The sequence below is a fragment of the Tachysurus vachellii genome, chromosome 23 (genome assembly GCF_030014155.1).
Source record: "Tachysurus vachellii isolate PV-2020 chromosome 23, HZAU_Pvac_v1, whole genome shotgun sequence".
NCBI lineage: Eukaryota > Metazoa > Chordata > Actinopteri > Siluriformes > Bagridae > Tachysurus > Tachysurus vachellii.
In genome coordinates, this window is record NC_083482.1 from 4,530,987 (window position 1) to 4,556,525 (window position 25,539).

The 25,539-nt window shown below is 38.9% G+C and overlaps 1 protein-coding gene across 1 annotated transcript in view; it reads right to left on the bottom strand.

The window, feature by feature from the left end:
* The window catches only part of LOC132839025 (interleukin-1 receptor accessory protein-like 1-B), a 331,182-nt gene that overhangs the window by 5,379 nt on the left and 300,264 nt on the right, over positions 1–25,539 (bottom strand). Inside the window, exons 9-10 of the mRNA XM_060859755.1 lie at positions 23,421–23,564; positions 913–1,083 (exon numbers count right to left, since the gene is read on the bottom strand). Of these exons, the coding sequence (XP_060715738.1) occupies positions 913–1,083; positions 23,421–23,564 (315 nt within the window). The remainder of the gene's footprint in view (positions 1–912; positions 1,084–23,420; positions 23,565–25,539) is intronic.

A 25,539-nucleotide genomic window follows, 5' to 3' on the forward strand; every position in this document is an offset into this window, starting at 1 on the left:
CCATTGTTCCATGGTCCAGATTTGATGCTCACATGCCCATTGCATACTGACCAGTGCAGATTAAAAAAAACCTCACAAGAGCTTATTCACTCAACTGTCAGTGGTCATAATTTTATACCTGATCGTGTATACAGTTTGATAAGAGATACACTGTATGGCTAAACGATCATGTGATCCAGATTTAGTTCTTCTGTGAGGTTCATTCAGCTAGAAGAGCATCGGTGAGATCAAACTCCAAGTAGGAGATCAGTCCAAGTAGGGCTCAGAGCAGGATGCTTGAGTTCTTCCACCAACTTTAACACTACCATGTCTTCATGAAGCTCTGTGCTTTGTGCACAGGGGCACAGTTGTGCTAGATCAGGGGGTCAGGAATCATTGAGCAGTTCATCTGTACAGAGTGGCTACATGCACTTCTCTGTTTTGATGATGATTCTGTTGAAGGACGCATGAGGATCTGATTGGCCGATGTTTCGTCAACACCACTTACTTCCAATGTTTTGCTGTGAGGAAATCTGTCCGCTATCTATAGCAGCATATAGTGAATTCGAAAAATGGTGGAAAATAAACCACGCAATGTACGTGAGCTTATTGCATCCACTGGAGATTTGTCGGCCATCTTGAAAATTTTTCCCTCATCAAAACTCTTTTGAGCAAAGCTGTGAATGTTGAATGTTGAGTATGTTAAGTGACATCTGTTTGAATACGTGCACTTACTGTACGTGCAAGAATGAAATTTGGGACACACCTGATAAGATTTTTTTAAATCTAAAATGAAAAGATAAGGTAATATTTTCCAGGATTTTCACATACCAGACTGCTCTACACACACACACACACACACACACACACACACACACACACACACCATGAGAAATACACACAGAATTTCATGCTCTGGAAATTTTAACTTACTTCCAGTAGGAATCAAATCCCTGTCTGGGATGAAGAGTTTATACCCATAATGTTTCTCCAGAACATCCGGAAGAATCTCCAGAGCAAAGCGTTCCTCCTCTCCGGTCTCCTGGCTCCACTGTTCTGGCTCCACTTTAGTATAGGACAAATATGCATCATAGTCCTTGTTCTCTGAAAAACATACAACACCAACAACAGTTTTAATGAGCGCCGTGTCAAATATGTAACGCCTGGCTCGTTTCCTTAAAAAAGAAAACACATTATGCTAATTCACATTTCCAGTTCAGATATTATAAATAAAAGAAAGAAATCATTTCAGAAATGCAGGATAAGTTATAGAAATAGCCAGTGTCTGTTGAATGTGTAGCTAAATTGTAAGCAGTACGCAGCACTGGGAAATAACAAAGTAATCAAAGAATTTTTTTTTTTTTTTTTTTGGATTAGCAAGTCGTATTAGATTTTCACAGCTCAGGGCATCTCCACTGGGCTGATTTACCACAACAAAGTAATCAACGAATCTGGGAGTGAGCAGCTCTCGCTCACAAAAGGAGGCTAATGCTCATCGAGCGAGAACAGCGTGGGCCATCGATCTCGGACCTTTTCCAAATGACCGTCCACTTACTGCCAAGGCAACCTGTGGATATGTGTGGTTTGTGAGCTAACTCATGGTGGCAAGGCTGTTTAAACGTCCTCGTCTAAAATTAGCTCCCAGCAGATGCGTGATGGAGTTTATCGACTTTGACACACTGAGGCAGGATGGAACATGCTGAATAATAATACAAAAATAAATATAAAAGCGGAAAAGTTGTTTTCCTCCTCCTCCTCCTCCTCCTCTTTATCCTCCTCCTCTTTTTAGACCTTTTCATTTAGCCATGAATGAACAGGAGCTCATGGAGAGAATAAAGCCCTGCATAATTAGCTTTTCCTTTTATGACTACGACTCTGGCTGTAATCACTAATGAACTGTGGCTTCTGGTTTGTAAAGCTTTGACTGGAGATCTCATTCTCATACGGTTATTATCCTTTAATGCATTTAAAAAAAAAAAAAAAAACCAGGAAAACACATACCTAATCCAAACAATTAAAAACCAGCCATTATTGACCAGGGTATTGTTTTAGAGCCAGACAGAAAATCCAGTCTAACTAATTGTAATGCCAAACACAGTGCCAATTAGGTAAATGCAGAGAAAATTAAGCCGCACCATCATTAATGTGGTTCAGCGTTGTCTTTATACTCATCTAAGAAGACTCCCAAAAGGGAAAATTGAAAGGCCTCAGAGGCTCACAGAAAAGGCTGGAAGACCTCTGAGAAAAAAGAAAAAATTACACGTCTGTAATTGAACTTCATTTCATTTAATAGAGTTATTGGGCACGGTGTGTTTAATCTCTGAAAGTAATTTAGTAAGTCTCTTTCCATTAATAAATTGTGGACAGGGTTTTTTTGGGCTTCTGTTTAATCTCTTGGTAGATACAGAGAAATTGGCTAACCTATTAGTTAGGACACCTACCTAATTAAGAGGTAAAAATCAATCATGTTTTGATTTCCCCTGCTTGCATTTGATTTCCAGGCTGAACTGCACCATCGGAAGCCCAAGAATTGTTTTATATAGTCAGACATTCTACATACTGACTCTGTTGAAAGTCATGATTCCTTTTTGAAAGCTGAAAAGGAACTATTAATTAGCTCACAATGTTAGCTTGTGCTCCTTAAAACTTAAAATGAAATCTATTCAGTTGCAACAATGCTTGATTAAATACAGCCATATTTGCAACAACAGTATAAAAATCCTGTAATTAGGAAAGTACAGGCAATTAAAGGGTTTCCGTGGTTAAAGTGGTTTGTGGGAAAAATTAGCACCTGGTTCCCTCGAGCAAAATATATTAGGTATAACTGCATAATAATAGTAATAATAATAATTATAATCATCATCATCATCATCATCATCATCATCATCATCATCATCTCTGTGAACAACAAAAGTTTATGATCCTTACACTTGAATCCTAATAATGTCACCATTATTACAAAATTTATTTTAATCTGAATAAGAACATGTTCCATGATAAGGATTTTTTTAATTGAATCTGAATAAATGAAAAGCTGAAAACACATTTAACTGAAAATAAACAAATAAATCCTCTTGACTTTGGTTTCAGGACTCGTTCCTGTACTTGAGCCTTTCGGTAATACTGTTTGTACATTTCTCAAACATTTCAACTTGTTCTTCATGGTTTGTTTCATGTCACATGCTTAAGTAGCGTGATTGAACAATTTCAACGCTGACTTGGTGATGTTTTAATCCCCCGGCTGATCCTAACGGGCCTTAATGTTCACGCTGAATTGTTCTCACATGTAGCCATTTTTAGCACAGCTGTACAAAATATTTTACTTAGCAGAGAAAAAGTGGCATACAGACATAAATTACACAGCCATTTGTTGGTGGTGAGGGGAAATAAATAAGGCAGGATCACAACTTCTCAGCTACTCCAAACATTATAACATCACAACTCCAATTATATTACACTCTCTCACTCACTCACTCACTCACTCATCTTCTACCGCTTATCTGAACTACCTCAGGTCACGGGGAGCCTGTGCCTATCTCAGGCGTCATTGGGCATCAAGGCAGGATACACCCTGGACAGAGTGCCAACCCATTGCAGGGCACACACACACTCTCATTCACTCACGCAATCACACACTATGGACAATTTTCCAGAGATGGCAATCAACCTACCATGCATGTCTTTGGACCGGGGGAGGAAACCGGGGAGCACGGGGAGAACATGCAAACTCCACACACACAAGGCGGAGGCAGGAATCGAACCCCCAACCCTGGAGGTGTGAGGCGAACGTGCTAACCACTAAGCCACCGTGCCCCGCCAATTATATTAGTCAGGGAAAAATAAACAACTTAACAAACTCAAGCATTGTTTTGATAGTTTGATAAGGGTTTGCCTTGACATGTTATATATTCTTATATTCCCTTTTAATCAATGTTAGAAGAGCAATAAGTCCAAGGTCCAGCTTTCCAACTTAAATGCCATCTGTCTCCATTCGTCCCACCTACACTACAGCAAATCATCTCCCAGCTTACTGAATAAGAAAGAAATCTCCAGGGATGTTAAAAGAGTTGAATTCATATGTCAAAGCTCTTGCACTGTTCACATTCTTACACATATGACTACACGATGCAAAAACCCTCACCGTCTAAACACCTACTCATCCATGCAATTATCTAATCGTCCGATCGTATAGCAGCAGCACAGTGCATAACTTCCTGCAGATCCATGTCAGCAACTTCGGGAAGTTCACGTCAACCATCAGAATGAAGAAACACATTAATCTAGTGTATGAGGTTCATGAAGTAGAACTGGCTTCTAGATTGTGGTGATAATTTGAGGTATTAATCCAGATCAAAATAAAATGTATCTTTTTTTTTTATTTTTTTATTTTTTTTTGCTTTATCACAAATTAAGTCCTAAAATATTTAGATATGGACAACATCGATGTAATCTGTTCAGTCAAACAGTGAGCTGATAAACAGCCGTGCGTTGTCTGTGTACTGATGGAAGGAATTAAAATTCGATTTGAATTATTAATACATCAACAAGTAAAGGCATTTGTATGACAGCTTAGAATCAAGGCCTTGGGAATACGAGAGACAGTGAAACTCTTGGTGACAAATCCAAAATGAAGTGAAATGAAGCGGATATGAAGCTGCATTTTATACACAAACACCAAATCCCCTCTAGAATGTTTCAAGAGAATTGAACACTTCTTCACAGGTACAGTTTCTTCACCTTGTTTCTTTGGAAACATGTAGTAAGTACTAGTAAGTCACTAGTAACTTGACAGTACAACAACTGGCGACTTACATAGCTAAAAATCACTGTACACAGCTTTACTTGTCAGACAAAACTCAATTTTGATAAAAAAAAACAATGACAAAATTTTTATCTGCAAATCTTCAGATGAGACGTGACAGGAGCGATTCATTTCTATAGCTAGAAAGGTAAAAAAAGAATGTCTGCTTTTCTGTCTAGGTTGAGGTAGGTCGAGAAAAAACTACCTTGACATTCAGATGCTTTCTAAACAGTTTTTTTAGTGAATAACTTTTTTTTGTCCCTTTCTTGCCTTGAATCTTTTTTGGTTTTTACAGAAGTAGTTATATTCTTCCAAGGATGTTGATTTGGTGTCTTCATTTTCTTTGGGAAAGCATTTAATATGCAGTGAATTTAGTGCTAAAATACAAGTTTGAAACTAGCAAAATCAGTGCCATTACTTTCTGGAGATTAATCTCTATGTAAATAATGCTGCAAGATGTTTTGATGTCATGACTGAAAAAAGAAATTAAATACTTTATTAAGTGTGTGAAAGAACTGAAATTGAAATGAAGAAATTCTTCAATAAGACTGAGGAGTTCTCGCTGTTCTCAATACTATAGACAATTTTGTTGCTGTTTTTGAATAAATACATTGACATTGTTTGAATTTGCATAATAAGAATAAGAAGAAGAAAAAGAAACACCTCTAAAAAGAACCATTGGGTTGTTTTGTTAACGGACCCTTCAAACTGGTTCCATATATGAAGCAAGTGATCCATTATAAGAACCATTTTGGTTCTCTGTTGGACCATCCGTTTTAAAATGGTAGGAAATGAATCAACAATTTCAGGCTAACAGAATTAGAAGCCTTTATTTTGTCACATCTACATTCTTCACATATCCCAACTTTGGAGGTTGGGGTCAGGGTGCAGGGTCAGCCATGATACAGCACCCCTGGAGCAGAGACAGTTAAGGGCCTTCCTCAAGGGCCCAACAGTGGCAGATTGAACCCAGATCCTCTAATCATGGCTTGAGCCACCATCGCACCAACACCTATGACCACTGAACCAACATAACACCCTGACATCCATAGCAACTTTCATTTATCTTGTTTATACAACTGAGGGTTAAGGGTCTTGCTCAGGGGCCCATCAGTGACAGCTTTGTGGACCTGGGATTTGAGCTCACAACCTTCTGTGGGGATCTGTGAGGCTCTGACATGCTCATATACAGAGGTGGCTTATCAGTTAATGCTCCACCAAGCTGCCATTGTTGGGCCCTTGAGAAAGGCCCTTAACCTTAACCCCGAGCTCTGACCCCAACTTCCTAAACAAAAGTATTTCATTGTGTTGAGATGTATACTGTATGTGACAAATCTTCAAATCCTCTTTAAATCTATTTTTAAAAACAGTTACCCACTGGAAAAGGTTTGCTGTATTTAAGAACAGATTGTTCACTCTGGAGACACATTCTGATGTATTCAAATGTAAAACAATCCACCGGAGAAATCTGCACAGTGCACTTTAACTCACGCCACCTCCTTATTTATTCCAGAAAAGTAATACAAGTGTGAGGCTTTTTTTTTTTGTTTGTTTGTTTGTTTTTTATGATGATGATGATGATGATGATGATGATTCAGGTCCACATACATTTCAGCACATCAGAGTATGCTCAATAGGAACACAGAGAACACTCCACTGCTCCAATTTTTTTTATCCTGCTGTTAGCGAGGGAGACGGAATAGAACGGTTGCCGTGCGGTTTGATGTAAGCATTTGCATGATCAGAAGGCTAAACCTCGTCACCATTGAAAGTATTTCTGACTTTTTAGTATAGGTTGAATGCAACGTGGAAACTTGACCTTGAAGAAATACAGCCCACATATAAACAAGTCAAGTATCTTAATCCCAGAAGACTAGTGAGCAGCCCGGTCCTCCTCACACGTGTGGGTGCAGGTGCTGATACATGTCCATGCTTTTGGGAAAAAAAGAATAAATAAATAAAAAAAAAATAAATGAAAGTTAGTCTGGTAAAAAGGATTCTTTTTCAAACTTTCTGTTTAGGGCTTTGACTACAGCCTACATACAGTATATAGAGAATGTTGAAACAACAATGTGGGGGCTGGCTACACTTATAGCTGCCAGATTGTGGTGCTCTCTGATATACAACGCTTCACATTAAGTGATTCTTAGCAGCCAGAAATGTTGTGCTTTCGGTGCTAAGGCAGTGAAACCTAGTCTCTAGGCGAAGAAAGGTTCTCCATAGGTTCTGTCAAGCTTCCTCTACTCAATTCTAAGCGGATGCTTTTCCCATTTATATGTTTATTTATAATTCTATTGTGCTGAATTTGGCTTTGAATCAGTAGCACTAGCAGCTAGCTTCAACACCTTTACCGTATGGGAGGCATAAAAAGTGGTAGAAACTACACCGTAGGGTTTTTTTTTTTTTAGCTTATCTTATTCACCAGAGGCAATCATGAATTTTAAAACAAATACAAGCAGACAATTAATTCAAATAATTAGCTAATCAAGATAATGTAGGCTGACTCGGTTTAACTTGGAGCTTGCCTGCTCAATAAATAGCCCTTCAGGAACACTAATGTTCCCTTAGAAGCACTTATCTCAGAATGGTCCCTCAAGAGCATCTCTCTCTCTCTCTCTCTTCGCTTCCCTCAGTCTCTTTCTCTCCCTCACTGACACTTTCCACTATGACTGTAGCCCAATGTGTCTCTTGGTCCCTCTATCTTTCTTCCTAATGCCTCACCACACAACCCAATCTATTTCCTTTCCTTCCATATCCCCATTCTCAGTCTCTTTATGACCCTAACATCCATATCTCTTCTCTCTCTTTCTCTCTCTCTCTCTCTCTCTCTATCTCTCTCTCTCTCCCCATCCCCCAACCATCTCTGCTGCTTTCTCTCCCTTCACATCCCAATCTATCTTTCTGTCTCTCTGTCCCTCTGCTCATGTTCATTCCAATCTCTTTCTCTCTTTCATTATCTTTCAAACTCTTCCCATCCACCTTTTTTCTTTTTTTTGCTCATAATTATCCCCCAGAAATGCTAATCGAGTCCCATCGCTCATCCTTCCATCGACTGGAAGGGAGCCGTGAGCGAGAGATGACGGAGAGGGAGGAGAAGAAAGGAGGGTGAGCAATCTTTCTTTAAGTGCACTGTACTAGCTTTCATTATGATTAAAGTAAAACTTGAGCTCACTTAGAAGGGAAGACAGATAAAGATAGGCTGGATGTGTAGGTTTGATTAAAAAAAAAAAGGAGAGATGATGAATAGGTGTAAACATGGCCTTTTGTAGAATCCTATAATAAAATCTAAAAATCTATAGGAAGAGAATTCTACAAACCCCAGCATGCTTTAATAGGGCAATTTTTATACCATGTTGCCTTGTATGAAGGTGTAAGAGCGTAATAGAGATCTACCTGTAGACTCCTGCCTGCTACAATACACTCCACACTGACATAAATATGAAGCGGCTGTTTCCCGGGGTTTAAAATAAAATCAATCTGTCAGATTTTATAATGAGAGCTCCAACTTTTAGCAAGCCTCTTGTGAGTTTACTGCCACACTCTGCCTCGCATTTCTGTCGTCGGCAGTTGTGCAGAAGCGTGGAGGCAGACGGCACATGGCAGGTGCATCCCATATGCTGGCGTAATGGCTCATTTCAGATTACAGACAGACCCATCACTCTCTCTCACTCGTCTATCATTCCTTTACCATTCTCCTAGCAGTCAATCCTGAATCACACTTTTCAGCACATCTTTATATTTATCTCCTTATTTCTTTTTCCCCCAACACTCCCTCTGACTGAGAGAATATATTGTTTCTCGGCACAGTGTTCACAATACTATTGATGCTAGTGTAGGCTGAAGTCAGGGGTTAAGGGTCAGGCTTAATCGCATTTGTTCTTGTCTTGGGAATAGACATAAATAAACATTTTCCATCCCTAATATGCGCAAAGAAGATCTAGTGCGCATGAGAGTGGGCCGTCCTTTAGCAGGAGAAATAGGAAGTAGGAGGATCATCAGCTCATCACTATTTAAGCACAGATGAATCATGCTTCTGTTGGGGGAGTGAGAAGGAGAGAGAGGATAGGTGAAAGAGAGAAAGAGACAGAGAGAGAGAGAGAGAGAAGATACAAAAGTCAAAACAAAGAGAGTAAAAGCGCAACTGAGATAGAAATTTGGAGGAGGAATAATCGATAATGCTTTCCTGTTAATGCTTCTTCTCATTGGTCCAAAGTGTTCCAGGGAGCTGTGATCCAGAGGTTGAACACAACATAGACTCACACACACACACACACACACACACACACACACACACACACACACACACACACACACACACACACACAGAGCACCTCTCCCCTTCAGCTACCCACACACAGTCTCACTGTGCTGGCCTTCAGCTGTGCTTCATCCACACGAGTATTTATGCAGGACGTTTATGTGAGATATTTATGTGTCTCTTGGTGCAGACAGCCACAGGGCAAAGCAAAGAAAAGAGGTGGCATAAGATACTGATCCGATCCGATCTAATGACTTTAAGCACTGATCAGACGACAGTCAGGAATATCACATGGTGGGATTTTTACACAGTGACTGTTCACTGCAGATCTCAGTGTTAACCGTTGCAAGAGCATTATTAAACTAATTCATGAGTCTCAAACTCAATAGATTAAACTACATTAGACTACAGGCATAATGTGTCATCAGTCTGTATGTTTTTTTTTTAGCTCCTGATCTAAATAGTAACACTGTGCAATCCATCACGTGGTGTGTAAAGGGGGGGTTCTTAAACTTTTTATAGCAGGGGTAAAGAATCCATTTCACAGACCTCCTCTGATCATAATAGAATTATTTAAAATTAGCTTCATTATTTAAAAAGGGGTACAATAACATTCTGGTTATTTAATAAAGCTCTTTAAATCCTCTAATGAAATAACATGTGAGGACCAAGCTGACTGAAGATAATATCTATAATATTTATAAAATAAATCTAACTTTAATTACAGTGAATTGTGATAATTAGATTCATCAGAAGATAACAACATGCCATACATAATAAAAGTACACACAACAATTAGGTTTAAACATGTGGTGTGATAGCACTACTGATCTGAGTGGAACTTTTTTAAATGTCATATTAAAGTGAAAATCGGTTTTCTTCACATATCTATGCAAGTAAGGAACATGCCACATGATACAGAACCCTGAGCCTTAACCACTGAGCTGTATCTACTCATCATCATCAACTGACGAGGGTTTTGGCACTTAGTTGATAGACACTTAGTTGTTGATTGTCTAAAGGTGTCTTGTTAACTTTAACCCTGTAATCAATAATCATAATGATAATAATTAATGCTGTAACAGAATATATGTGATAGAATGGGACAGTTATGCATCTATGGACAAAATATGTCATTCTGGTAAAAGAAAACTGTGTTCCTGTTAGAGCTATAGCAGAATCCTGTTCTAATTGTGTGTCAATTTTGTTGTCCTTGCAGATGTGTATTGGGACTGGTCACTGTTAGGATTATCCAGCCATTAAGACAGAAAGTGTAATGCCAATATGTGATAAAGATTATCTTCTGTGTTAGATGATTGTGCTTTGATTTAGTAACAATGTCTTATACCTCAACATTCCAGTAGGGGAGAGACAGCAGTGTGTTTTCATTCTTCTCACCTAACTATTTCCGCTTATTTAAGACAATTAATAGTTCTGTGTTGTTGTTGAAATATGTGGTATGAGTTTTTCCTGATTTTATTGTTTAAGAGTTCCCAGCTAACGTGTTTGTCTGCCATTATGATGTAATATTTGTGTCATTATAAGATTTAAGTGCTTTTTTGTGATAATATGCTAGCAAAAATGAGTCTGTTAAAACGGTTAAAAGGTATTCCACATATTTTATGTTGTAATTGAATTTTAATCTAAATACAGATGAGATGTGTAACAGTGAGAGCAGTATGGTGGGTTTTTTTTTTTTTCATTCATCTCCATTCACTATTTTCCCTTATTTAAGGGTACAACATTTGGAGGCACTGACGGAATGGAGGACAATCCATGAGCTGTAACTGGAACCCTCTTGCTAAACTACCCAGGTAACATCTTCAGATGAATTCTGGTGGCCTATATTCTGAGGAGAGTACAGTTACCACTAGGGAGCAACAACACCCAGTTAAGTCAGATAAACCCTGATTTGCCTGCTTATGGCCACACTTTGATAATGGATTCTGAACTAGTAGAAAGGAAAAGAACATTATACAAATTGACTGCAGAGCACTGATCCACACATGCAATGTACTTCATACCCCAGGACCAGGAATTTAACACGTGGCTGGTAAAACATGCGGTCAGTTAATCTCATGTCATAATGTATGACGAATTATGCCAACCTAGAGGATGAGGGTATGTCATATCTCCTCAATGTTCAGGATATAACAGACATTTAAATGGCCAAAGAACAAAACCAAAGGGCATGTAATGTTTTAAATCAAACTACAGTAGTAAACAGTATAATATTCAGAAACAGCTAAAGGCACTGAGTGTGTCATTATAAGAAATGGAGTTTGCAATGTGAGATCTGATAAACAGAAACATGAACCCTCCAACAAGTATAGCTGCAGCAACATCTAATAGCTATATGTGGCAAAGAGGTTTCAAGATAGCAGGTCAGATAGGTGAGCCAGGACAAAAAGACAGGTTAAACTTTTCTAGCCTGGCCCTAAAGATTGAAAGTGGACTTAGCAAGGGCTATTCAGAGTCAGATATTGTTGATACTGTGCTCTGGGACATCACATCAGGCTCACAGTTTCATAGTTACCTAGAAGGAAAAGGAACACTAATGCTGCAAGCCCACTGTAGAATGCCACTTTTAAGAAAAAGGTGCAACAGAATTATACAAACTTACTTCTGAGGTTCAGTGCAGCAAGAAGACACCGCAAAACATCCTGCTAAGGGCTATGGACCTGAGACAGAAAATAATTTTTGCTTCCCACAATGTCAGGCTTAAAATATGACCCAGCATTGGTTCAGAGTCTATTCCTGTATACTGTCTTGACTGGCCTGCAAAATGATAATATTAGAAATGACTTGTAGCCATACCTTTTGCAAACAAACACATTGCCTGCACCAATTAAAAGGATAAACAGGACAAAAAGAAACATGCTGGTCAGTCATAAGTAACTCATGTGAACACTGTATAGTCCAGTGACATTTCAGTTGAAGAAAAAAGTACCACCAGCAAAATGCACTTACTCTGCCACCTGACATTGAGATTTTTCTGAGATCAAGGAGATGCGCTTTGACATCATGTTGCTAAAAGACTTTTGAGAGCTGAGATGTCTCAAATCAGGGAGACCATTCAAAGGTCCATGCCAGCCCCTCCACTGTACCCCCACCAAGCAGAAAACCAGAAACTACTTTTGTCCCTTATCCAGGGCTTTCACCCTCACAAATCACATCTTATAATCACATCTTATAAGCCATGTCCTTATACCACTGACTGCCACCAACATCTTGCACCGGAGAGATGAGGAACACAGCTCAGATTCAACAAAGATTTCCACAACAGCATTGTTACCCAGTTCCACACCCCACCAAAATATTTGCTTGTGTACAGGCAGGAATACTGTCAGCATTGTTTTAGATGTGGGAGCAGTGAACATTTCAGTGCAGGTTGTAAGGCAGAGAGATTTGGAAAACCAGCTTATCCAGCAAAACACAGAGCAACCAGCACTAGGGATAAGTCCCAATTTTGTGGAAGTTATTCAAATGGGAAAGAACTGCCATAAATTGGGTTGCTTGAAGTATCCTTTCAGCTTGCTGCTAGTGATGATGAGTTGCTAAGTCCTGTTAGTGTTTAAAGGTGACCAGAAACAGTACCCCATAATTGACTTTAATGTTATTAATGCCTACTGATTCACAGTGTGAGGGACCAGACAAAACACTGGAACACAGAAAAAAGTTGGTGGAGACAGTAAATGTGCCATTTCCTCACCTTGTCAATGCAATGACTGTCAGTGTGACAAAAAATTATTCTGACTGAATTGATTGTTGAGTCCAGGCTTCAGCCTTTAGGGAGGATAATACCCTAACCTTTGAGCCTCATGAGAACCCACAGTGGCCTGAAGGGCTGTAGTTTTGTGAAACCCTTGTATCAGTGAAGGCAGGCATGGTCCCAACAATCAACTGTCCTAACAATTGTTAACGTGCAAAACCCAACAAGTCATGACATTACACTGGTAGGAAGAACTGTTATTGGGATTGTACAGCCAGTGAGGTCAGTGACCATCCCTCTAATGCATCCATCCACCATGTCCAGGCCTACAGCCCCAGCAGAGACATCCCACCACATGAAAAATGGGATCCCCCACTGATCTAACTCATCTTGATAAACAGATAGCCAGCCAGATGTTAAAAGAAGAGTCAGAGTCTTTCTTTGAGTCTGGTGATAATTGGCTGTGTGAAAACCTGCAAGTGAGCATATCACTAAAAGATGTTGAACCAGTGTCAAGAACATATCTCTCTGTTCCAACCCTTGTACAAAAAAAATAAATATTACTTACAAGATTTGACGGCACTTTTCTCAGGTTGTCTGTGTAAGAACAACGGTACCCTGCATTGTCCTGACTACTGTACATCCCATCCCCGGTGAGCAGGACATTATGGACAGTCTGGGAGGAAACACCCTCATGTCATTGCTGTATTTAGAAGGACATTCAAACAGTTGATAGACTGTTTGATCCAGCCTCCTTTTCTAGGCTTTCCAGAGTTTTCTTAACCATTTATTATCCACACTGATCCTTTCAACCAGGGACTAGGTTCAGTACTGTACCAAAGGCAGAATGAGAAGCTCCATGTTATTGCTTATGGCTCCAACTGCAATAATCTCTAACTGCTGCAGAGAACAATTACACACATGTGGGCAAGCTAGAGTTTTTAGCCCTTAGATGGGCGATCGCAGAAATATGTTGTGATTATGTTTATTATGCACTTTTCTTCAGTCTACAGTGACAATAACCCACTTACATACATACTGTCAAGTTGAATGCAGAATGGGTAGCAGATTTCTGGCAGATTTCAATTTCTCTATCAAATACTACCCTGTCAAGGAACATATTGATGCAGATAGTCAGTCAAGGATGCCCTTCATGAAAGAGTATTCAGAGAAAATGTCAAATGATGTCATTCAGTGATGATGATAAATATTATCCAGTTCCATTCCAGCAGCAACCCTCACTTGAGATGGTGAGTGCACGCATGCTAGTACACCTGTGCAGCCTAAATGCATGCAGTTATAGGAGGACATGTCAGTTGAGCTCGAGAGAGAACAAGAAGTAACAAACCAGGTAAAGCATTCACCAGTTACATTGATGACCAACATGTAGGGGACTCCACCTGTGTCCAGTGAACCCAGAACCGAAGAACTAGACTAGGCTGCCTAGACAGCAGCACAGACGGCCCAAACTGTTAAAATATGACAGTCTTGGCTCACTAGCTTGTTACCACTTGATGCTGCCAAGGCATACATATTTTAGGGTGCCATTTACACACACATACAGTACCACTTCCAGCAACACTACAGACATGGAAGGCAGAAACATTACACACCAACAGACTAAGTGTGTATACATGACACAAATTAAAATGGATTGTTGAGCATTTGCATATGCAAAAGTTGCCTTCTATAGACATGATTACACTGATGATTTACATTCACAGTGTTGTCAGACCACACTCATGGATCTTTGCAGTAGCAGAGTGTAGTTACACTTGGAAAACTTCACAAAAAGCGGTAGCAAGGCAGGTATGGACTGTGCCATGACTGTGTATTGGGGTTTACATTGTAGGTCAAAAAGGACCAAAAAGAAAAAAACAGACTGTACCCATAAGACTGTAGAATGTATGAAACAGGATCCAGACTGTAACATTCCACTGCACCAGACAAAATGTAGCATGTTAGTCTGAAATATTGCTTTGTGTTTTTTTGTTATGTTTTACACTCTATTTGACAAATGGTCAAATAGTGGGTAACCCTATTTTGAGAAGGGGTATAAGATAGACAAAATGTGACAGTAATCTATGGACAGAAAGTGTAATCCCAATATTTATTTCAAATGATCTACAGTGTTGAACAGTACACAGTAGCTTCTCTCATCCATCCATCAAACTGTTTATATGATGTTTTGCACACTGTTTTTTGCTCTTTGCACACGCTGTCTCACATTTCAGTTGATTGCTGTTTTGCACAATACTTAACAATACCTCATGCAACTGCTGCTATAATACTGTTCATTCCAGTATTTCTGCACATGCTATATTGATTAAACATACAGTAATGTACACTGTACATTACATGGTTGGTGCTGTTTTTGTTTATTGTCTTGTGTACTATCTTTTTGTGTGATGTCTTATATTTTTTGTTTGCACTGTCTTTCTGTCTTTTTGTCTTGTCCTGCACTGTTGCACAGATGCACTTTATGTATCTAGGACTACTTACTAAGTCCTTAGCTCTGTCTTTGTTTTATGTAGCACCATGGTCCTTGGAGAAACGTTGTCTTATTTCACTCTATACTGCCACAACTATATATGGTTGAAATGACTTGACTTGACTTCACTAAATACAGACCAGTGACAGTGAGAACAGTGAATTGGTCTCTTCATTCTTCTCCCCTCGCCATTTTCCCTTATTTAAGGGTGCACAAGCAGCATTTTGGGGCCAAGTACCCAGACCTGGTGAGCCACACAGTCTCAGATACATTCCATTTGTTGCCTGAGCAATCACAGGAAACCAGATCCATAACTTTAGGCAAAAGTGATTCAGGAGCGATTTCTTTAGTTTCACTCATGATGTGAGTTTTAATCACAGACAGTGGTGGAATTCTCTCACTGTACTGTAGGAGGAAAGGTCTAGAAGAACAAATAGGTAGCATGGTAGCATTGCTGCAGCTGCTGTGACTAGTGGTGTTGTCTGTTGCTACCTTGAAGTTTGATTGTTAAGTCACAATGATGTGAGGCAAATCTGCTAAAGACAAAATGTGGAGGAGTAGCAATATGTTGTAGCAGCAGTGAAGGGAAAGCATTTTATGCATGTTAATGTCTGACATGAAATTTGTTGCATAGCATAAGAGCATGATGCTGAAGTTGGCTACCAAGATGTATGTCAGTGCGCATAGTCGTTGCTGAGATACAGCCACACTTTCTGTTTGGAAGTTTTACTGTCAGATTCATTGACCCATTATGGGGTTACAATTTGGATTAATTAAAATTCTTTTGATAACTTTTATGTGGCTTACTTTTAAGATGGCCAAATTTGATGTCTGGACAAAATTAATTTGGAAAAATCCATAAAATGGTGGAAATCTTTTTAGTCAGAATTTTGACATTATAGGGTGTGTATCACTTCTCTAGTGAGTGAAGCTGGCTTTAGATTTTGGATATATGATTTAAAAGATCACAACTTTTTACTAGAAGGTTCAATGGGCTCCTATAGACACTGTAGATAGAAGAAGAAGAAGAAGAAGAAGAAGAAGAAGAAGAAGAAGAAGAAGAAGAAGTCGACTCAATAAACCAAAAGAATACAATAACAATAAGGAGGACATGCATGTTTGGTGCTTGCCCACCCTAATAATAATAATAATAATAATAATAATAATAATAATAATAATAATAATAATAATAATAAAAAGGTATAGACATCATCAAAAATCGACCAGACTGGCATGAACAGACTGGCATTCCTATGTAAACTTAAGTCAGCAAATTTGAACAAAAAACTGCATCCATATAATCTTGATTTTGACCTTTTTATTTAAAAAAAAAAATCATATTTCCTTGAATGATATTTACATACATACAGGACATGAAAATGAATAAGCTCTCCCCAAGCACAGCAATGAATATAAATACACTGTGCATGCTAAACTTCAGGCAGAAGCCACTTTCTTAAAAATCCTACTCTTACTAATAACCGATAAAAGCAAACTGGAAAGCTTTTGCATTATGCAAATAAGATCTATCTGTCTGTTCCTGATATACTGATGCTGTCCTTCACAGTATATTACATTAGCATATTTCAGTGAATTAGTCTGCTGGTCTTTTTCACTACTGCCAGCTACCTTTAGAATGTACGCTGACATGTTTTGCACTCATTAAAGAAACTGCTTTAAAGGTTATATATTCCATATTCCTGTTTTCTGATAGCAATTCCTGCCCAACAAAGCAGCATACTTAGTACCTGACATGACCAATATCCATCGTGTTATAGACTTTTAGCATGCTTGAAACCCTTTTTTAGACTTTGAGAGATGATGAGGCAACACTTGTATTATATTCAGTATACAAGCCTTCTCTCTGTCAGTAATGTCTTTTCATAAGAAGCACTACACTGACTAAAGGGTTTGTGTAATCTTATTTGTAAGAAAAAAATAACTTTAAACAATATTCAAAAAGGTTACGGACATCTTTCTTTAGTTAAACAAGCTGTTGCTTTGCTAATTATTAAAATAAACCAAACCCTTCTTTTGGATTTTTTTTTTTTTTTTTTTTTTTTTGCTATGATGATTTTTAAAGGATCGACTGAACCAGAATTGTGTACAGAAAAAATTTGACTGGAGTTGTCAAGCTCTCAAATAACAAACTTTGTGAAGAATGGATCAATTTGAGATATAAATACGCTTCAAATCTCAAATACTGTAGGAAAAGGTCATGTTCTGCTGGGAGTTATTGCATTAATCACTTTATACACTGCAGTAAAGGCCACAGTATCACTGTACCACCACTGATTTTGCATTTTTCAGCTTGCAGCAAGTTCAGATGATTACTACAACATGCCAATAAACACACCTACATTAGCCAATAAGAGGAGAAAGTAAAGCATCAGTCAGATTTAATCTGGCCTTCAGTTGTTGGTCGGAGGCACCAAAGTTTGTAAGTTAAAATCTTCTTTCTTTTGTTCCTCAAGGTGAATTGGGCACAGGTTGTAAAAACAGACACAGATGTATCTGCTTTATTATTCATATTATTCATTCAAATGATTTAATTCTGTTTGCTTTCATTGTTTTTTTGTTTTTTTTCAGAAAGAAAAAAATTAAGAGGAACTAATATGCAAATCACCACATGCTAATGGAATATAAATATAAAAAATGTATAAATACATATACCCAGATGACCACATTGAAGTTTAGTCTGGGGTTATATAACTAAAGTGTAATGAAATACTTTTCTTCCTTTTCTTTTGGATTTATAATTGATCTGTAAACCAGGGATAAGTGACGTTATTAAAGACGCACTTGACATTTGTTTAAAAAAAAAAAAAAAAAAACTGGGACAAGAAAAAGCTATTATAGAACAATTCTTGCCCACGGTTCTCACTAGTAATTACAGCTCAAAGTGCCATTTGAACACTTTTTCTCATTCAGCAGGTTGTAATTCGGGTAATTCCGATAATTCTAAGATGCCCTCGGTGTCGTGTCAAGATCCGAACTTCATTTAATCGGAGAAGCCATTGAACCAACCTCTTTTAACTTCCGATATGATAATGTAAAAGTGAAGATCTTTGACAGATGGATCCCTCAGCTAGTTGATTGGTTGAGGGGGCGGGATATATGTGACAGAGAAAGAAAGAGAGAGGGAGAGAGAGAGGGAGAGAGGGGTTGGAAGAGGAATAATCACCTCTGTGTATCTGAGACATGTGCATCTCTTCAGGGAGCCGTGGGCATGGCCTGCTGGCTTATTGAAACTGATCCCCTTAAACTGAGAGCAAATTGAAAATCTGTTTCCCCTCTCCCCTGAGCTCACTGGAGTGCTACAATTAAAGGAGACAATTGCTGTTTTGAATTAAGTTCAAGGCACTCACGTTAAGTCTCCTTCATCCCTATCCTGCTCCCCCTTCTCCGATCTACCTTAGAGCCATCTATTACGCTCGAGCCCCAGAGAGGGACCGGCCTTGTGACTCTGACAGTAATAGCAAGAAACTTCTAGAATGTCGGGCATCAAGGTGGTTAAAAAGAAAAAAAGAAAAAAAAACTGCACAGCATCAAAACATCAAAAAAACAAAACAAAGCAAAACAAAACAAAAAAAAACATAACAGTTTTGTAGACTTAGTGACATCCTATATGCCATGTCCCTTGGCTCTTGACTAATATTTTTCATCCCTCTCTCTCTCCCTCCCTTCCTCTCTCAGCACAGATGCCTGCCAATGCCTGTTAGAGGACATTATGAATACCCTCACACTGACAACCACTTCAGAAAAGTTTTACTTCCTTCTCAGACATGACTGCACTGCAGAAATAAGACATCTTACCAAGTGGCAACGTCTGGAATATACTTGCATTTATTTGGTATTTTTAGATAAGAATATTCTCGTGAACGCAATATACGATTATTAAACTTGTATAATAGTTCTATAAAAGATAGTTTTATATTTGGTTTATTGGAATTGAGAATTCGGTAATACTTGATAAATCAGGCTATATTTAAAGTATTTTTTTTATGCATTGTGCTTGATACATTTACATTTGTAACCTTAGTATTATTATTTTTTTAATTTAGGCACCTTATTCTTCTTATTTGCCCATAGAACCTGCTGACTGTCTGCTAAAATCTCAGTTCCTCACAGCAAAACAAAACAAATCCAGCAAGACAATGTTAAATCTGTTGAAATATTTAGCCCATGTTGTCCTGCTCTAAAGTTCAAGGCCCATTCAATTTGTTTAATGGAATGTCAGCCGGAGCGAGGCACACCACTGAACACAATTCATCAAATAAACTGCTTGTAATTTCTCCGTTGCGACTGAAGGAAATAAACAGAGCACAGGGTTGAAATGTATATGTTCATTAGAGCCCACAATAAAAGAGAAGCGGGTCAGGGTTCTAAAGATTTTGAAATGATGAAACATTAATGAGCAGAGAGGTGGTGTAAATTGCTGCTGCTGCTGGAGAACGTCTGGCTTATGTTCATATGTGACGTACGAAGGATATTAAGCTCTACAGGATGTGTTTGCTATTTAACAATGTGAATCTGATAGGAACCGTGTAGATTAGATTAATTCTGCAGTATTTACACTCACAGATTCAGTCACTAGTCCTTCTTGTTATCTGTATCCAATGACTATAGACATTGTACCACATGACCACACTCACCCACACACCCACCCTGACACACTCACCCATGCACTGACCCACACACCCACCCCCACACAGACCCACACACCCATCCCCACACACTGACCCCCCCACACACACGCACACGCACACACACAGACGCAAACACGCACACACACACAGACTCACACACACCCACCCCCACACACTCACCCACGCACTGACCCACACCCACCCCCACACTCTGACCCACCCACCCACAAGCACATACACACTCACCCCCCCCCACACACACACACCAAATGCGGGTATAGATAAAAACACAATTTATTTCCACACAAAACAAAACAGAAAACTAGAGAGCCCTGAGGGAAAGTAAACTAAACCGAAACTCAAAAGAAACCAGACAAAGAAACCAGACAGAGAAACCAAACAGAGGCCATGAAGACAAAACAACGCAGCAACGCAGCAGAGATCAATAGGGAGACAATTAGACACATGAGGAACAGGTGTTCAGAGGCGGGAAGCAATTAAGACCAGGGCGGGCCAGGCAAAAGTAAACAAAAACACATGGCACAAGAGACAACTGCCAGAACACCTCCTAATGATCCAACAGGTAAAAAGATCCTGACAGATTTTTCAAAATCTTAATTAAAAAAAATGTAATGGCTTGATTTGCAGTGAGAAAAAAAAAACATTAAAAACGTAATATTTTGTACTGCATATTTAATTCCCAAGATGTATTAAAATGTATTACATGATGAATGAGGTGATTGAGTCATGGCTAAACTGTGCAGCTTCTCCAAACGTGCCAGTTCTCTGCCCACAGCATCACGGCACTGGCTCCCTTTCAGCTCACTGCCCACAGCATCACTGCACTGGATCCCTTTCAGCTCACTGCCCACAGCATCACTGCACTGGCTCCCTTTCAGTTTTCTGCCCACAGCATCACTGCACTGGTTCCCTTTCAGTTCTCTGCCCACAGCATCACTGCACTGGTTCCCTTTCAGTTCTCTGCCCACAGCATCACTGCACTGGTTCCCTTTCAGTTTTCTGCCCACAGCATCACTGCACTGGCTCCCTTTCAGTTTTCTGCCCACAGCATCACTGCACTGGCTCCCTTTCAGTTCTCTCCCCACAGCATCACTGCACTGGTTTCCTTTCAGTTTTCTGCCCACAGCATCACTGCACTGGTTTCCTTTCAGTTCTCTGCCCACAGCATCACTGCACTGGCTCCCTTTCAGCTCACTGCGCAAGTTAATATGTTCAAAGTTTTATATTAAATAGCATTTTTTTTAACGATTTTAGACTTTCTGTGTAGACGTGCAGTAAACAGTGAAGTTACAGTCTTCTGTTACAGTAATGTAGGAAATGATCAATGATCATAGCCAATGGTTCAGTTATACTGTAATCGAGCTAGGATGAAAAATAAATATTCAGTTCTTGACACTCACTGATCACTTTATTAGGAACACCTGCTTATCCATGCAATTATCTAATCCTTCAATCATGTGGAATGAACAGATAAAGGTCAGGAGCTTGAGGAGATAAGTGGGAAAAAAATTGTGATCCTCCTGAATTGGGCTGTAGCATGTGGGCTGATGTCAGATAGACTGGCTTAGAAAACATACAGGTATAGTTTAGACTTTTTTTATATTTTAGACTTTTTTTATACTTTTTTTTTTATAAGTTTTTAATGCGACCCTGTTCACCGACAGGACTGGAAATCCATACGCTCTTCTGCTTTTCTTGTCCAAATTCAAATTTGAATTTTTTTTTCCAGATACAGATTCATACACAGTACAAATGGACAGAACAGAAATGTTTTTTTATGACTGTGTGTATATGAAAATAGTCACATTATAGAAAAAAGAAGAGGAACAGAACAAAATTCAAAAAGCTAAAATGGCAATTAAAGGTAAAAAAAAAAAATAAATAGATGTAAAATAAAATTGATTTATCTCTAAAGAACAGAGGAAATATAGATATATAAAAGAAATATAAAATAATGTAGAGTCAATGGAATAAAAACAATAAAAAAATAGAAATTAAAATAAATATAAAATATTAGCTAATGAAAAGTAAAGAACAGAGGAAAAAAAATCCAACATAAAAAATAATAAGAAAAAATATATGTAAAAAATAGAGCACATGAACACAGTATAATGACTAATGATATGTATATAGTTATATGGGTATATTCCATCCACCATGAGATGCTTTTCTGCCTGGCACATGTGAAGAGCGATTATTCACCATATCCTTCCTGTCATCTCATCAACGAGGTGTTTCCACCTGCAGAACTTTCTTATCATCAGTACCTGAGGAGATCAGCAGGACCTCCTGGAATACTCAATCCACCATCAACCGTGCCAGACTCACAGTACCTGACATCCCATTTTCTACCCATTCTGATGTTTGATGAGAACATTAAATGAAGCTCTTGAGCTTTTTATCTGTATCTGCATGAAGTTCTGCACTTATCTGCTGTCATGTGACATACTGAACTGAAAAACTGCATATAGGTGTTCTTAATAAAGTGGTAGACAAATGTCTCAGGACAGAATTTAATAGAAAACTTTAACTAGTAGGTACATTCTGCAACATTTGGATCCATCAACAGCATAATTTCAGATGAGCTCTGAAAAAAAAAAAATTAAACAAAATAAAAAAGAGACAAATAGAATAAAAATAGAAGGGGAATAAAATAGTAAAAAAAAAAAATAATAAAATAAAAATATATAAAATATTCTGTAAAAGAAAGAGGAAAAATATTAAAATGGATATTGAAAAAGAATAATAAATAAATAAATAAAGGAATATACTGTACTAGTACCATGAAATTTAATAAATCAAACAGAGGAAAAACACATGTAAAAATAATTAAATGGAATCAAAGTGAAATAGAAACAGAATATTAAAAACAAAATTTAAGGTCAATATATAAGGTCTATATACAAATAGTTTCTTTTTTTTTTCCTATGCTCTTCTGTCTTCAGTGTCCCCTGTCCCAATGGTGTTAAGTTCCACTTACAGGTACAATAGCCCCACATCTCATCATGTCATGGATGTGCCATAGACCTGAAAGTCAGATTACAGTGGAATGCAACAGCACTATATAAAGCTTCAAATATTTTTAGATTTTCTACAGTGACTCACAGCTACAAAACAACCGGGGGTTCATTCATTTACAGTCAGAGCTGTGAACTCCAGAGACTTGAGCGATGACAACCATTGCCGACTAGGTGCAGATGTTCCGCAAGGTTAACGGTTCAAAGTTGAACTGTATGCAAATATGGAGCAACTTGTGCAGCCAATAGGAGAGAAGCCATTTTAGCGCCACTCATTGATAAACGTTATTACAATGGCAACCAGTCGTAGGTTCAGTTCAGTGACTTGCAGTTATGAAATCACCGTATATGTGAATGTTGCATCTTGCTTATTGTGTTTATCATAATAAATTTTATACTCAACAGTCAGTAAAATTAATGTAGTGAAAGAAAAACAAAATTGTTGCTTCTATTGGTAAAGCGTATAGAAGCCTTAACTCATCACTGTCTTACCGCCGTCCACGTCCTCGCTGCCGAAGTGGTTCCTATAAAAGAGCATGAGCTCAATTCTGTAGCACTTATACAGCGTGACCAAGAAGACGAGTAAGATGAGGATGGCACCCAGTCCACCAGCCAGCTCCACTGTGTACATGAGCTCTGCTGAAAGACAGAGAGAGAGAAAGAGAGAGAGAGACAAGAAGAAAAGAGAAGAGAGACTTACTCACAACTTGCACAACACCGTCTCTATTGAATTAACAATTGACTGAGAAAAAAGACTCCACAGCACTTCTTTAGGTAGCTGCTCTGTTAGAAGCTTATTAGATGCTGCTCTCCCTTGACACCAGACCCCATCTCAACCACCCCCCAGTCCATACACACACATACCCACACACAGTGTAGTAAATGGAATCGCTGTTTGTGAGCAGCTTTCTCTGGATCCAACTAGGATCAAATGATTAGTGTTCAAGCAGCCAGTTTCATAGATAATCGAACTTTTCTTGCAGCTTCGTGATCCATCATTCCAGTGGCCGCAACAACACCCAACAGTAAAAGCTGAGCAAGGGAATATTCCGGCGTCGGACTGTAATACAGAGGGAGGGCGACACCCGACCTGAGGAAGTCATGCAGAGAAGGATGTAAGCCATTCTGCCAATTAGACATAGTTAAGGCACATTTTCCCATGTGAAAGAAGCACACTTGTGTTGCTTTTTTCCGAAGAACGAATTGCAATGGTCCAAATCCTGCAAACCACTTAAGGAAAATCGATTTAAGGTTTAACTCATCATGGCTTCAATTGCCAGTTTCCAATACGACTCCTGCTAGGATACGTGTAGCGATCAGACAAAATATAGAGGGTAAATAGAAGCTGGATTTGCTAGTGTGCGTCCGTGTGTGTGTGTGTGTCTAGATTCTTTTATATTATGCTGCTAAATTGTTCAGACTCTAGGCATGGCCCATCACCTGACTAATGTTTGCTTGTTCTACTACGGACTGTATTTGTCGCAATCCATCACATAAACCTGTACAAGCATGATCCATCCTAGAAGCCTGTTTCAGACCACAATGGCCAGAAAAGCAAAAGATAGACACACACGCACACACACCCACACCCACACGCACGCGCACATGCACACGCACACATACACACACAGTATCTGTATAGGCATAAAAGCTTAAAGTGGTTCTTAGAGCCACACTACATTACTAACTTCATCTAGCTCCTGTTCCAATCCTCCTCTTATTCTCCACTCACTCCCCTCTTTATTATTTCCCTTCCGAAGATCTTGTTGTGTTCTAACCATATCTGCCATGTCCATCACCAATATGTCCATCACCACTGCTCTCAGCACCCCCGCCACCCACCCACCACCCTTATTTTTGTTCATCGCTCTTTCTTTCTCCTTCTGACCACTGTGTAGATTAAGACAAATTATCTTTGAACTGGCAGGTCTATGCTTCACTTATGTGCCAATAGATTTTACAAAGCCACTTGGTGTTGTGTGATTCATCATTCCTTTCTCCCTCTCTCTCTCTCTCTCTCTCTCTCTCTCTCTCAGATGGAGCTGCTGCCATCTCGATCTGTCAGAGCTGATATTTGGACAGCGGCTGCTGAGGAATCAGTCACTGATATTTGCTTTCTTCTAGGAAAGGAGAACGCAGGAATGACTCAGGAATGACGCTGAAAGGAGAGAGATATAGAGAGTGAGAGAGAAAGAGAGAGAGAGAGAGAGAAGATGGATGAGGTTTGATTGGAGGCTTAGTGTCATGCAAATGGAAAAAGAGCTCACTGATTTGCCTTCCTGACACACCGAATGCATCTTGTGTGCTTGTTTCGCTGAGAAGAAAAAAAATAAATAATGCTTTGTTTAAAGCTCGCATAGGGAAACAGTTCACATGCTGGGAGTCGAATGCGCTACTCAAACCTGTGCATTTTATTATTATTTTACCATCGTCTCTGCCATCAGTTCAGGATGAATTTGATTTAAACGCTAAACGCAGCCACATTCTTGTGTGTTTTATGCCGTCACGTACAGCCATCTTTACTCTGCACTCACAAAATGAGCAGGCTGCCTAATGTGCTGGAAAAGCAAGCACAAGATGTCAGCATAGACACCTCTGGTGCCATTAATAA